The sequence below is a fragment of the Salmo salar genome, chromosome ssa10 (genome assembly GCF_905237065.1).
Source record: "Salmo salar chromosome ssa10, Ssal_v3.1, whole genome shotgun sequence".
Taxonomy (NCBI): Eukaryota; Metazoa; Chordata; class Actinopteri; order Salmoniformes; family Salmonidae; genus Salmo; species Salmo salar.
In genome coordinates, this window is record NC_059451.1 from 5,312,906 (window position 1) to 5,328,710 (window position 15,805).

Here is a 15,805-nt window from a genome sequence, read left to right on the forward strand (position 1 = left end):
TCAAGAGCGGCAAATTTGAAACCAAATAAATGTCAAAATTCAAATTTTTCAAACATACAACTATCTTACACCCTTTGAAAGATAAACATCTCCTTAATCTAACCACGTTGTCCGATTTCAAAAAGGTTTTACGGCGAAAGCATAAAGTTAGATTATGTTAGGAGAGTACATTGACAATAGCTGTGTGTAATGTTTTGTCAATTCAAAGACAGGGTCACCAAAACCATAAAACCAGCTAAAATGATGCACTAACCTTTTACAATCTCCATCAGATGACACTCCTAGGACATTATGTTAGACAATGCATGCATTTTTAGTTCTATCAAGTTCATATTTATATCCAAAAACAGCGTTTTACTATGGCATTGATGTTGAGGAAATCGTTTCCCTCCAATAACCGGCAGTCAAGTCAGCACCACAAATTAAATAATTAAAATTAGAAAACATTGGTAAAATATTATATTGTCATTTAAAGAATTATAGATTTACATCTCTTGAACGCAATCAACTTGCCAGATTTAAAAATAACCTTACTGGTAAATCACACTTTGCAATAATCTGAGCACTGCGCCCAGAAAAATATGCTTTGCTATACAGACAAACGGCCATGTTGGAGAGATCTAAAATCGAAAATACTATGTAAATAATCCATTACCTTTGATTCTCTTCATCAGATGTCACTTCCAGGAATCCCAGGTCCATAACGAATGTAGTTTTGTTCAAAAAAGCTCATCATTTATATCCAAAAAGCTCCGTGTTGTTAGCACATGATCTAAGCCAGCCGGACTTCTCGTCATGAACGAGGGGAAAAAATATATTTACGTTCGTTCAAACATGTCAAACGTTGTATAGCATAAATCATTAGTGCCTTTTTTAACCAGAACATGAATAATATTCAAGGTGGACGAATGCATTCTCTTTTATAACGTATTGGAACGAGGGTACCCAACATGAACTCGCGCGCCAGAGTCTAATCGGCCATCACCGTTCCATGGCTCTTGTTCGGTCAGATCTCACAGTAAAAGACTCAAAACACTTTGTAAAGGCTGGTGACATCTAGTGGAAGCAATAGGAAGTGCCAAAACATTAATCAACCCCTGTGTGTTTCAATGGCATAGGCTTAAAGGTAATTCAACACATCAGGTATCCACTTCCTGTCAGAAAATGTCTCAGGGTTTTGCCTGCCAAATGAGTTCTGTTATACTCACAGACACCATTCAAACAGTTTTAGAAACTTTAGGGTATTTTCTATCCATATATAATAAGTATATGCATATTCTAGTTACTGGGTAGGATTAGTAACCAGATTAATAACCTCTTACATCTAGACGTTCCGCTAGCGGAACACCTGCTCCATTATCCAATGATGGGCGTGGCGCGAAATACAAACTCCTCTAAAATACAAAAACTTCCATTTTTCAAACATATGACTATTTCACAGCATTTTAAAGATAAGACTCTCCTTTATCTAACCACACTGTCCGATTTCAAAAAGGCTTTACAACGAAAGCAAAACATTAGATTATGTCAGCAGAGTACCAAGCCAGAAATAATCAGACACCCATTTTTCAAGCTAGTATATAATGTCACAAAAACCTAGAAGACAGCTAAATGCAACACTAACCTTTGATGATCTTCATCAGATGACAACCCTAGGACATTATGTTATACAATACATGCATGTTTTGTTCAATCAAGTTCATATTTATATCAAAAACCAGCTTTTTACATTAGCATGTGACGTTCAGAACTAGCATACCCCCCGCAAACTTCCGGGGAATTCGCTAACATTTTACTAAATTACTCACGATAAACGTTCACAAAAAGCATAACAATTATTTTAAGAATTATAGATACAGACCTCCTCTATGCACTCGATATGTCCGATTTTAAAATAGCTTTTTGGTGAAAGCACATTTTGCAATATTCGAAGTACATAGCCCAGGCATCATGGGCTAGCTATTTAGACACCCGGCAAGTTTAGCACTCACCAATATCAGCTTTACTATTATAAAAGTTTGATTACCTTTTGTTGTCTTCGTCAGAATGCACTCCCAGGACTGCTACTTCAATAACAAATGTTGGTTTGGTCCAAAATAATCCATCGTTATATCCGAATAGCGGCGTTTTGTTCGTGCGTCCCAGACACTATCTGAAATGGTAAATCAGGGTCGCACGCATGGCGCAATTCGTGACAAAAAAAATCTAAATATTCCATTACCGTACTTCGAAGCATGTCAACCGCTGTTTAAAATCAATTTTTATGCCATTTTTCTCATAAAAAAGCGATAATATTCCTACCAGGAATCTCCTTTTAGCTAAACTGAGGAAAGTAAACAAAGCTTTCGGTCGATGCGGGCACGAGCCTGAGTCTCACAGTACTGTAACCAGCCACTACCCAAACGCGCTACTTTGTTTCAGCCAGAGCCTGCAAAGCCACGATTCAGCTTTTTACCGCCTTCTGAGACCCTATGGCAGCCGTAGGAAGTGTCACGGGACAGCTAAGATCCTCACTCTTCAAAAAACAGAGACAAGAAGAACGACACCTTGTCAGACAGGCCACTTCCTGCCTGAAACCTTGTCAGGTTTTTGCCTGCCAAATGAGTTCTGTTATACTCACAGACACCATTCAAACAGTTTTAGAAACTTTGGAGTGTTTTCTATCCATATGTAATAAGTATATGCATATTCTAGTTACTGGGTAGGAGTGGTAACCAGATTAAATCGGGTATGTTTTTTATCCAGCCGTGAAAATACTGCCCCCTAGCCATAACAGGTTAAATCGGGTACGTTTTTTTATCCAGCCGTGAAAATACTGCCCCCTAGCCCCAACAGGTTAATCGATGCCGACACATCTTTCTAGCTGATTTACACGCTGAAGCTATGTTGCGCTTGGTGACCTCTGACTGTTTCATCCTAACATCGTTGGTGCCGACGTGGATAACAATATCTCTATACTCTCTACACTCGCCAGTTTTAGCTTTAGCCAGCACTGTCTTTAGATTAGCCTTAACGTCGGTAGCCCTGCCCCCTGGTAAACAGTGTATGATCGCTGGATGATTAGTTTTAGTCTAATACTGCGGGTAATGGAGTCGCCAATGACTAGGGTTTTCAATTTGTCAGAGCTAATGGTGGGAGCCCTCGGCGTCTCAGACCCAACAACGGGAGGAGTAGAGACCAGAGAAGTCTCGGCCTCCGACTCCGACTCGCTTAATGGGGAGAACCGGTTGAAAGTTTCTGTCGGCTGAATAAGCGACACCGGTTGAGCATTCCTACAGCGTTTCCCTCCAGAAGCCATGAGAAAGATGTCCGGCTGCGGGGACCGTGCGAGGGGGTTTATACTAACGTTACTATCTGTACTTACTGGTGGCACAGACGCTGTTTCATCCTTTCCTACACTGAAATTACCCTTGCCTAACGATCGCGTCTGAAGCTGGGCTTGCAGCACAGCTATCCTTGCCGTAAGGCGATCGTTCATCCTGTATATTATAAGTACAACGACTGCAATTAGAAGGCATCATGTTAATGTTACTTAGCTTCGGCTGTTTGAAGTCCTGACGAACCATGTCCAGATAAAACCTCCGGGGTGAAAAAGTTGAATGAAAAAAGTTGAGTGAGGGAAAAAGTAAAAATATACGGTAATGAAAAAGTAAAAAACCGTCAGGTAGCAAAGTAAGATCGGCAACAAAACACACAGCAGCGTAAACAAGTCTGCAAGTTGTGACCGGAAACAGGAAAAAATAGCAGCAGTGTGTCCTTGGGGACCTTCAATGCTGCAGAAATGTTTTGGTACCCTTCCCTAGATCTGAGCCTCGACACAATCCTGTCTCCGGAGCTCTACGCACAATTCCTTTGACCTCATGACTTGGTTTTTGCTCATTGTCTATGCCTGTCTCTCTCCCCTCTCTCACTCTATACTCGGTCCGGTTCCCTCTCTTATCTCTTGCTTTCTTTCTCCTCCCCCTTCACCCTTCTCTTTTTCTCATTCCATCTCAGTTTGAGGGCCTGAGTCGGGTGGCCGAGAGCCTGTTCTCGCTGGTCAACGGTGACGACATGTACACCACCTTTGCACAGCTGAAGGACAAAAACAGCCTGGTGTGGCTGTTCAGCCGCGTCTACCTCTACTCCTTCATCTCCCTCTTCATCTATATGGTGCTCTCGCTCTTCATCGCCCTCATCACAGACGCCTACGACACCATCAAGGTACTCACTCATACCTTTGCTGGTTGGTGTTCAGTTGGCACAAAACGTAAGAAAATTATCTGAAATGGAGTGAAATGGGGAGGTACTATCTGAACTTGCCCAATTAGGAATGCTCACTTTGTTATACATTGCAAAACATTCAAACATTTTTCTAAGGTGTGGCCTGATGATCATGACCCACAGACCCAGGTATCAGGTCTATATCCCAGACCATACCACCCCAAATCCAATACTATTGTCCAAAAACAGCTAATTGAGATTTGAGGAGGGTTACATGTGTAAACGGTCCATATCAGATATGTTTTAATGTCTAGTGAAAATGAGGGGGCCCAGGCACATTATTACACATAATTAATTCAAATATATTGAATTTAGCCATCAGTGCCCCTTCAAAACAAAATAGTACATGAACAAATATTATACATTATGTGTGATGAGAGAAACAACAATATACGTTGAAAGATTAATCAACTGAGGAGCCTTTCATGTGTTAATGAGCAATGGAATTGGAATCGGAATTGGACTTAGAGATTTTGTCCAGTATGGCATTATTTGTTATTCATCCTTTAATGTTTTTTCTATGGGCCCAATTCAGACTTAGTAAATGTATGCCTTTCCTATGCAAGCCTTTCCTATGAACTTTTCAGTAGTTGGTATTCAGACTTACCATATGCATATGCATAACGAGCTTTGCAGGCGTGTTTCCCTCGCCTGCGAAGGACACATTTTATTAAACAGCTGAAAAACCTCCCACTTGCTGGCCAACTGATTTTCTCATGGAGTTTTCATTCAGTAGGTGTTTCCGTACATTCATCCAACGCCACCACTTTAAATTTGGTATACCTTTTCATTCTAATTTTGTCGAGACTCACTAGAATATATGAAGAGAATGATTCAGAATATTAGGGATCAATGAAACATAGCCATGTAAATACACACATATTTGTCTCCTTTTCAGCAGTAATTGGTAGATTTAAAAATACTCTGATCTTGTATATTATTTAGGGTTAGGAAAGTATTTCTGAAAAAAATAAAAGGATCTGGAGAACATTTACGTAAAAAATATATTGATGAATCAAAAATGGTGGTTTGATTCATCCTGAAAGTTGCCATATCATTGAAATATTGGAAGGTGAGAAGTGTAGAATATGGGTTGAATAGTAGTCCTATAAATCTACCCTAATAATCCTCACTAATCATGGAACTGTGACAACGGTCCAGTCGTCGTGAACCGTGCGCCAGCATCCAGATTTAAACTGCTACGTACACTGTGTATGAAAAATTAGGAACACCTTCTTAATATCGACACCAATTTTTCTAAATGCAGTGAAAAGTCTGGGCGTATAATTGAAAGATTCTAGCAATCATAAATCAACTCAGTAGGTTTGGGGCTATACTGTCATTTGCACATAGGCTACAGAAGCCTATAGTTTGGGTCTCCAAATTTCAGGGCCAGCATTTCATAAACTTGGTGATATGTTGATAGGCTTCAGTTTGCTGCCATATGACTGGTTTTACATTTGTCTCTGGCAATCATAATGTAAAATAGATCTAAACAATTGTTATTTTTATTTATGTAGCTCTTATTGAGTTGTAAATTGCAGTGTTATTTCTATCGGGAAAAATAAAGTAGATGTAGTTCCACTTGGAACCACAGGTTGCTCGATCGTATCGTTTCATTGTGCATGAAGGTGGTCGAATTGTGAGGGAATTAAGTCAAGGTCAGAATACAACGTATCTGTAGACACACCTACGCAACACCTTCATTTCTTTGATTTTCACCCCGAACGAATAGAGGGTGAACAGCATGCTTGCTTTAAGTTCAAGGTCAGAATACACGTAAACAGAAACGTTTATTAAGAGTAATTAGTGCCTTCAGAAAGTATTCACACCTCTTGACTTTTTCCACATTTTGTGTTACAAAGTGGGATTAAAATGGATTTAATTGTAATTTTTCTCAACGATCTACAAAAAATACTCTAATGTCAAAGTGGAAGAAAAAATTTGAACATTTGTAAAAAATAAACTAAAAAAAAGAACACTACCGTAATTTCTGGACTATAAGCCGCAACTTTTTTCCCACGCTTTGAACCTCGCGGCTTAAACAAAGCTAATATATGGATTTTTCCCGCTTTAAATGTTTTTTTCTCCAAAAAAACACATTCTGTGACGTGCTCAGTTTTTTGGCGGCATGACGCTTTCATTAGACCAATGAAATTGCCGAACGGGTTAAGGTCAAACAACTTTTTTGTTTAGATTAAATTGAGCGCTCTCAAACTTCCCATCATTCTGATTACGGTAGTCATTTTGTCACCCTCATCATGGCAAAGACACGGAGAAATGCATATGATGCAGCTTTCAAGTTGAAGGCGATTGATCTGGCTGTTGGAAAAGGAAATAGAGCTGCTGCACGGGAGCTTGGTCTTAATGAGTCGATGATAAAACGTTGGAAACAGCAGCGTTAGGAATTGACTCAGTGCAAAAAGACAACTAAAGCTTACTGCTAATTATATATTTTTGTTACAAGCCGTGTTTCGTTAAAGCCTGTGTAAAGTTCATTTGTTTCAATGTACCGGTAGGCACCTGCGGCTTATAGACATGTGCGGCTTATTTATGTTCAAAGTAATATATATTTTTTAAATTCAGTGGGTGCGGCTTATATTCAGGTGCACTCAATAGTCCGGAAATTACGGTAATATACTATATCTTGATTAGATAAGTATTCAACCGCCTGAGTCAATACATGATAGAATCACCTTTGGCAGTAATTACAGCTGTGAGTCTTTCTGGTTAAGTCTCTAAGAGCTTTGCACACCTGGATTGTACAATATTTGCACATTATTCTTTTTTAAATCCTTCAAGCTCTGCCAAGTTGGTTTTGATCATTGCTAGACAGCCATTTTCATGGCTTAATTTAGATTTTCAAGCCAATTTAAGTCAAAACTGTAACTAGGCCACTTGGGAAAATTCAATGTTGTCTTGGTAAGCAACTCCAGTGTATATTTGGCCTTGTGTTTTGGGTTATTGTCCTGCTGAAAGGTGAATTAATCTCCCACTGTCTGGTGGAAAGCAGACTGAACCAGGATTCCCTCTAGGATTTTGCTTGTGCTTAGCTCCATTCTATTTATTTTTTATCCTGAAAAACTACAGTCATTAACAATGACAACCATACCTATAACATGATGCAGCCACCACTATGCTTGGAAATATGGAGAGTACTACTCAGTAATGTGCTGTTTTGGATTTGCCCCAAACAAAAGAATCTGTATGTTGGTTATGAAGTACATTTTTGGGGGCAATTTTTTGGCAGTTTTACTTTAGTGCCTTGTTGCAAACAGGATGCATGTTTTAGAATCATTTTCACTGTCAATTTATTTAGTATTGTGGAGTAGCTACAATGTTGTTGATCCATCCTCAGTTTTCTCCTATCACAGCCATTAAACTCTATTTAATGTTTTAAAGTCACCACTGGCCTCATGGTGAAATCCCTGAGCGGTTTCCTCCTTCTCCGGAAACTGAGTTAGGATGGATGCCTCTCTTTGTGTGGCTGGGTGTGTTGATGCACCATCCTAAGTGTAATTGGTAACTTCACCATGCTCAAAGGGATATTTCAAGTCAGCTTTTTTTACCCATCTACCAATAGGTGCCCTTATTTGTGAAGCATTGGAAAACCTCTCTGGTCTTTGTGGTTGAATCTGTTCGAAATGCACTGCTCGACTGAGAGACTATACAGATAATTGTATGTGTGGGGTACAGAAGTAAGGTAGTCATTAAAAAATAATGTTAAACACTATTATTGCACACAGTGAGTCCATGCAACTTATTATGTGACTTGATTACCTTGCCATAACAAATGGGTTGAATACTTATTGATTCAAGACATTTCAGCTTTTCATTTTTAATTAACTTGTAAACATAAAAAAAAAGAGAATTCCACTTTGACATTATGGGGTATTGTGTGTAAGCCAGTGATTAAAAAAAATCTGAATTGAATCAATTTTAAATTCAGGCTGTAACAAAACAAAATGTAGAAAAAGTCAAGGGGTGTGAATACCTTCTGAAGGCTCTTTCCATTTATGCGTGCTTAATTCGGGTCAGAATTCCCCCCATGTGAATTCAGTTGTCTCATAGTACTTTTATTCTACCCTACCGACAGAACTACCAGAAGAATGGTTTCCCCATGACAGACCTGCAGAGATTCCTGAGAGAGCAGAAGGATTTCCCCCCTAGTGAGGAGGGCAGCGAGATGGACACAGAGACTGGAATGGGACACCCAGCGCTGTGCTGTTGCAGACGGTACAGTAACGTTAAAATAGCATTACCCCATATAATTAAAATTAGTATAACAGACAATCTAATTTTAAGCAAAGTTCCATTTTATGATGATGGCAGTATAGTTTGTTAAGGTATATGGCACGTTATTATGACATGTCATATAGTATGGCTATGTAATGTTTTTATTTAATCCCCTAGAGTCGATGTCCGCGCCCCCTCAGAAATCTAATTAGAATAATAAAAACATCCCCATCCAAATTTGCCAGTTTAATCTAGAGATATCAGTTTCCGCATCAGAGAGACATTAATCTGTGCTGAAAGGTGGCAGAGCTAGAGTAGTGTGTGTCAGACCATGAGACATCCCGAAAACTTCTGTTGTCTGAACGGTTTAGCTTACAAACTATTATGACCCCTCTATGGAAAGATGAGACTCTCACGAATATGAAAAAAATAAAGAATATGACAATTTCATAAATGGTAAAATTGCGTGACACGATTGCATTTTACAACCCCGCTACCCCCATTTTAGGCAAATGTGTTTCGCATGGCCCAGTGCTCTGAGTGTGCCGGGTTTGCTCATTTTCGACGATTCCATTGATCCTTATGAGGATCCCGGGGCACCGGGGGCACCGGGCCATACAAAATGAACTCTTCCATTGATTCAATAGTTATGTTATCGATATTAACGGAGCTTATAATCTGTCTATTTCTATGGAGAATTTGCGGCCGCAATTTAGATAATGCATGGCTATACACTGAATGTCCAAAATATTAGGAACACCTTCCCAATATTGATTTGCACCCCCTTTTGTGCTCAGAAGAGCCTCGATTCGTCAGGGCATCCTCTCTACAAGGGTGTCGAAAGTGTCCACAGGGAGGCTTGCCCATGTTGACTCCAATGCTTCCCACAGTTGTCAAGTTGCCTGGATGTCCTTTGGGTGGTGGACCAGTCTTGATACACATGGGAAACTGTTGAGCATGAAAACCCCAGCAGCGTTGCAGTTCTTGACACAGTCAAACCGCTGTGCCCAGCACCTACTACCATACCCCATTCAAAGGCACTTAAATCTTTGTCTTGCCCATTCACCCTCTAATTGGCACACATCTACAATCCATGTCTCAATTGTCTCAAGGCTTAAAAGTCCTTCTTTAACCGGTCTCCTCCGCTTCATCTACACTCTTTGAAGTGGATTTAACAAGTGACATCAATAAGGGATCATAACTTTCACCTGGTCAGTCTGTCATGGAAAAAGCAGGTGTTCCTAATGTTTTGTACGCTCAGTGTATAGCTAGCTAGCTTGCTGAAATGATAAAAGAGAGAACAAAGAATATAGCTATTTGATCATGTGCATGTCCAACTATGAATGACGTCTGGAATCCGACACAGTTTCACTGGAATTATCAAACGGCAAGAGTCAAACAAACGTCAACCCTCAACATGTCAATAGCTTGTATGTGCATGGTTCAGCTCAGACTCATTTTTTGATGGGTAGGCTGGTAGTCTTTTCTGAAATTATTTTCACCTGATTTACATGCCTGTCTTAAACCTGTTACATCTAGATGTTCCGCTAGCGGAACACCTGCTCCAATATCCAATGATAGGCGTGGCGCGAATTACAAATTCCTCAAAAATACAAAAACTTCCATTTTTCAAACATATGACTATTTCACAGCATTTTAAAGACAAGACTCTCCTTTATCTAACCACACTGTCCGATTTCAAAAAGGCTTTACAGCGAAAGCAAAACATTAGTTTATGTCAGCAGAGTACCAAGACAGAAATAATCAGACACCCATTTTTCAAGCTAGCATATAATGTCACAAAAACCCAGAAGACAGCTAAATGCAGCACTAACCTTTGATGATCTTCATCAGATGACACACCTAGGACATTATGTTATACAATACATGCATGTTTTGTTTAATCAAGTTCATATTTATATCAAAAAACAGCTTTTTACATTAGCATGTGACGTTCAGAACTAGCATACCCCCGCAAACTTCCGGTGAATTTACTAAATTACTCACGATAAACGTTCACAAAAAGCATAACAATTATTTTAAGAATTATAGATACAGAACTCCTCTATGCACTCGATATGTCCGATTTTAAAATAGCTTTTTGGTGAAAGCACATTCTGCAATATTCTAAGTACATAGCCCAGGCATCACGGGCTAGCTATTTAGACACCCGGCAGGTTTAGCCTTCACCAAAATCAGATTTACTATTATAAAAGTTTGATTACCTTTTGTTGTCTTCGTCAGAATGCACTCCCAGGACTGCTACTTCAATAACAAATGTTGGTTTGGTCCAAAATAATCCATCGTTATATCCAAATTGCGGCGTTTTGTTCGTGCGTTCCAGACACTATCTGAAAGGGTAAATAAGGGTCGTGCGCATTGCGCAATTCGTGACAAAAAAAAATCTAAATATTCCATTACTGTACTTCGAAGCATGTCAACCGCTGTTTAAAATCAATTTTTATGCCATTTTTCTCGTAAAAAAAGCGATAATATTCCGACCGGGAATGTCCATTTAGCTAAACAGAGGAAAGTAAACAAAGCTTTCGGTCGACGCGGGCACGAGCCTGAGTCTCACAGTACTGTAACCAGCCACTACCCAAACGCGCTACTTTTTTTCAGCCAGAGCCTGCAAAGCCACGATTCAGCTTTTTACCGCCTTCTGAGACCCTATGGCAGCCGTAGGAAGTGTCACGGGACAGCTAAGATCCTCACTCTTCAATAAACAGAGACAAGAAGAACGACACCTTGTCAGACAGGCCACTTCCTGAATGAAACCTTCTCAGATTTTGGCCTGCCATATGAGTTCTGTTATACTCACATACACCATTCAAACAGTTTTAGAAACGTTAGGGTGTTTTCTATCCATATGTAATAAGTATATGCATATTCTAGTTACTGGGTAGGAGTGGTAACCAGATTAAATCGGGTACATTTTTTATCCAGCCGTGAAAATACTGCCCCCTAGCCATAACAGGTTAAAAAACCTGTTATGGACAGGAGTTCCGCTAGCGGAACCCCAGCGGAACCCCTCGCCAACAGCCAATGTAATAGCAGGGCGTGAAATACAAAACAAATCAATACAAATACAAAATCTCATAATTCAATTTTCTCAAACAATCAACTATTATAAGACCCTTTTACAGATAATCTTCACGTTTATCCAACCACATTGTCCGATTTCAAAAAGGCTTTACGGCGAAAGCAAAACATTAGATTATGTTAGGACATCAACTTCACAAGAAAAACCACACAGCCATTTTCCAAACAAGGAGAGGCATCACAAAAAACAGAAATGCAGCTAAAATTAATCACTAACCTTTGACGATCTTCATCAGATGACACTCCCAGGACACAATGTTAGACAATACATGTATGTTTTGTTAGATAAAGTTCATATTTATATCCAAAAACACCATTTTACATTGGTGCGTGATGTTCAGAAAATGTATTGCCACCCAAAACTTCCGGTGAATAAGCACATCAATTTACAAAAATACTCATCATAAACATTGATAAACTTTACAACAGCTATTGAAAGAATTATAGGTACACTTCTCCTTAATGCAACCGCTGTGTTAGATTTTGAAACATCTTTACAGCGAAAGCACATTTTTCAATATCCTGAGTACAGAGCTCAACCATCAAAGCAAGCTATACAGATACCAGCAAAGGTCTGGAGTCAACTAAACTCAGAATTAGTATTATAAATATTCACTTACCTTTGCTGATCTTCATCGGAATGCACTCCCAGGATTCCTACTTCCACAAGAAACGTTCTTTTTGTTCGAAATACTCCATATTTATGTCCAAATACCTCCTTTTGTTCACGCGTTCAGATCACTATCCAAAGGCATAATGCGCGAGCGTAAATCCAGACACTAAAAGTCAAAATGTTCCATTACCATTCGTAGAAACATGTCAAACGTTGTTTACAATCAATCCTTAGGGTCTTTTTAACATAAAACGTTGATAATATTCCAACCGGACAATAGCGTATTCATTCCAGAAGAAAAAGAAGGAACGGTGCGCTTTCGTGCTCGTGCATAACCAAGTCCTTTGTCCTCAGGCAGTCCACTGATAGACTGAGCTCCTATTCTCTACCCAGTAACAGGAGACGGATGAAACAAGTTTCTAAAGGCTGTTGACAGCCAATGGAAGCCTTAGGAAGTGCAACATGACCCCACAGACATTGTAGTTTTGATAAGGATTCAAAAGAAAAACTACAATTCTCAGATTTCCCACTTCCTGGTTGGATTCTTCTCAGGTTTTTGCCTGCCATATGAGTTCTGTTATACTCACAGACATCATTCAAACAGTTTTAGAAACTTCGGAGTGTTTTGTATCCAAATCTACTAATAATATGCATATCTTACCTTCTGAGTCTGAGAAGCAGGCAGTTTAATTTGGGCACGTTTTTCATCCGAACGTGAAAATACTGCCCCCTATCCTTAACAGGTTTTAACTGAAGTGGTACTCACAACTTTCATTGGCTAGCTAAGTTTAGCATGCTAGCTAGTTACACTGACAGCTGTCAGTCAGTACCCTATTTGCTGATATGTCCTTGCTACATGTGGAAATCACCACAATGTTCCCACCTCCAATTGCCAAATATGTATTAGCAGCCTGCGTCAGTCTTTGAGGTGGAACCTAAATGCTCTAGGACAGGAATTACTCAAAATAGGTGTGGCAACTTCCTCTGAGTTGGGCCTTTAACCTTTATTTAGCCGGTTAGTCAACAAAAAAATCAATAATGACCTGGTTGGGATTGGGAAGACTGTTAAATTCTACAAATTTTTCAGTGTTTGTGTTCCATCCATATGCAACAACTTCAAACACCAGCCACATAACTGCTCTTACGTGAAAATCATGTGCAATTTCCCTTTGAAACAGTTTCTATCAATCTCTGTCATCTCGGGCAGAGCGCAGCCGAGTGGAGTTTCCTCCACGCTGAGGTTTAGCCTAGCCCTTTGTGGCCTGAGAAATGAAATTAGTGGTGGGAGAAATGTGGACACACCCAGCGATGTGCTGATTACAGAGGAACCAAGGGTTATATGCTGGGAAGAGACTTCACCCTTTGGCTGCTCTGTGCCCTGAGATAAACAACAGCATTGAGTTTGAGTCCCAAATGGCACCCTTTTCCATATAGAGTGCACTACTTTTGACCAGGGCCCATAGGGCTCTGGTTAAAACTAGTGCACTATGTAGGGAATAGGTCAAATTAACCAGTGTCATACTGGCTATGTGTTAGCCTGGTCCCAGATCTGTGTGTGCTAGATATGTGTGCCACTATATGATTCACTGATGATGTCTGGAAAACAAATTATGACCATTTCAAGGTCTCTGTGTCTTCTGTTGTGTTTATTTGCAGTATAGCATGTGTTTGAATCTGTGGACAGTATGTGCGTGTGAAGGAGTGGCCTTCTCGAAAGAAATTAATTTTAAAGTGTATTTATTCTAAGTATTTATAGAGCAAGTTGTGTTCATATTTCCTTATTTTATTTAATCATTTACCAAATATTCCAGTTTCTAGATACTGTATTTCCCATCATTTTCAACCAATTGCAGTCATGTGTTCATTATTAAGTGTTACATTATTTCTATTAGTCCAGTTGATGGAATTGGTTAATTGACACAGGTGTTTCAGCTCAGTAATTGGGTCACCTGCAATGTAAAAAATAGGTGTGTCTTGCACATTGGATTCCATAAAAATGTGATGCCTAGTGTTGGGGTGAGTAACTACTGGAAGTGTTGTTGAATCCAATGGGTTGCTTTAACATTAGCTAGCATGCTGATGAAAACGGCAGTTTAATTAAAGACTAGCATTATTTCAATCTTCTCTATGTATTATTTTGGATAATGGGATAATTAGGTGTACAGTGCCCTCTCCCATCCCTGGATTGAGTTATGTTTTCTGAGCCATATCTCCCGCTGACTACATGGCATCCTGATCATGGCAGCCTGCCATTAAGACTTTACAGGGAAGATGAAATTACAGTGACCGTAAGGTCTGAATCTTTAGGCTACTGCCATGTTAAATAGGTGTGCCAGAATGTTTGTGAGAGTTGAATGTCTTAACTAGGGTGAGAGGCATCTGTTTTTAGCTGTCAGTTTTGTTTTAACTTACTGCAGTTCAAAAAATGTGATACCTTTTTTTAATCTGTCCTTTAAGTGTTAGTGTAACGGCCAGCCCTCTCACATTAGCTATGTTTCCTTTAAGTTGTCCAGTAATTTTATTTCTTTTTTGTTGACATTTAGAAGTTCATATAGATGCGACAATTGCCTCCTAGGGTGCGTTTCCATTTAACTCGTGTTTGTAAAAACAGCTGGGCGTAACGATGTCACCCCCCACAAAAAAAATACCCCTGAAAAATCAGTACAGTACAATTGACTAATATTTGAATAATTATGTGCAAACATATCGCCATGGTGGAACTTGCACTCATGTAGTTGTGAAATTGCCAGCCAACCAAAAAACTAAGGTGCAGCAATTCAGGCATTCTTGAAAGTCAGGACAATCCCTGTTCTGCAAAGAACTATTATCTTGAAAAAAAGTTTCCATTTGTCACAAGGGAAGTTAGACGCTCTTGTCAAACGGCTACAATTACACGCCACAACTTTTTTTTTTTATATCACTTTTGTTGAACAAACCTGGGTCAATGGAAACCTTAGTGTGATACTCCAGCAGCATATTTGTGACTCTTGGAATGCAACAGCTAGTTTTGGTCAACAAATGGCCATTTCAAGGTCTATCTGTTTTGATTAATTTGCAGTATAGCATGTCAAACGATGTATAGAATCAATCTTTAGGATGTTTTTATCATACATCTACAAATAATATTCCAACCGGACAATTCCTTTGTCTTTAGAAATGAAAAAGAACTCCACTCGCTCTCACGGGAGCACGCGTGACTGAGGTCATGGCATTTTTCCAGACACCTGGTTAAAACAGCTCTTATTCTCTCCCCATTCACAGTATGAAACAACATTCTAAAGACTGTTGACATCTAGTGGAGGCCTTAGGAAGTGCAATATAACCCCACAGACACTGTATATTGGATAGGCAATCACTTGAAAAACTACAAACCTCAGATTTCCCACTTCCTGGTTGGATTTTTCTCAGGTTTTTGCCTGCCATATGCGTTCTGTTATATTCACAGACATCATTCAAACAGTTTTAGAAACTTCAGAGTGTTTTCTATCCAAATGCATATCCTAGCTTCTGGGCCTGAGTAGCAGGCAGTTTACTCTGGGCACCTTATTCATCCAAGCTACTCAATACTGCCCCCAGATCCCAAAGATTATA

General features: G+C 39.5%; 1 protein-coding gene across 6 annotated transcripts in view; it reads left to right on the forward strand.

The window, feature by feature from the left end:
- mcoln2 (mucolipin TRP cation channel 2) overlaps positions 1-15,805 on the forward strand; it is a 70,711-nt gene that overhangs the window by 40,243 nt on the left and 14,663 nt on the right. For 5 of the 6 annotated variants that reach the window (XM_014215625.2, XM_045687261.1, XM_045687260.1 and 2 more), the window contains 2 exons: positions 3,997-4,203; positions 8,360-8,499. In XM_014215625.2, the coding sequence (XP_014071100.1) occupies positions 3,997-4,203; positions 8,360-8,499 (347 nt within the window). The remainder of the gene's footprint in view (positions 1-3,996; positions 4,204-8,359; positions 8,500-15,805) is intronic. The other variant, XM_014215627.2, reaches the window with a different exon arrangement.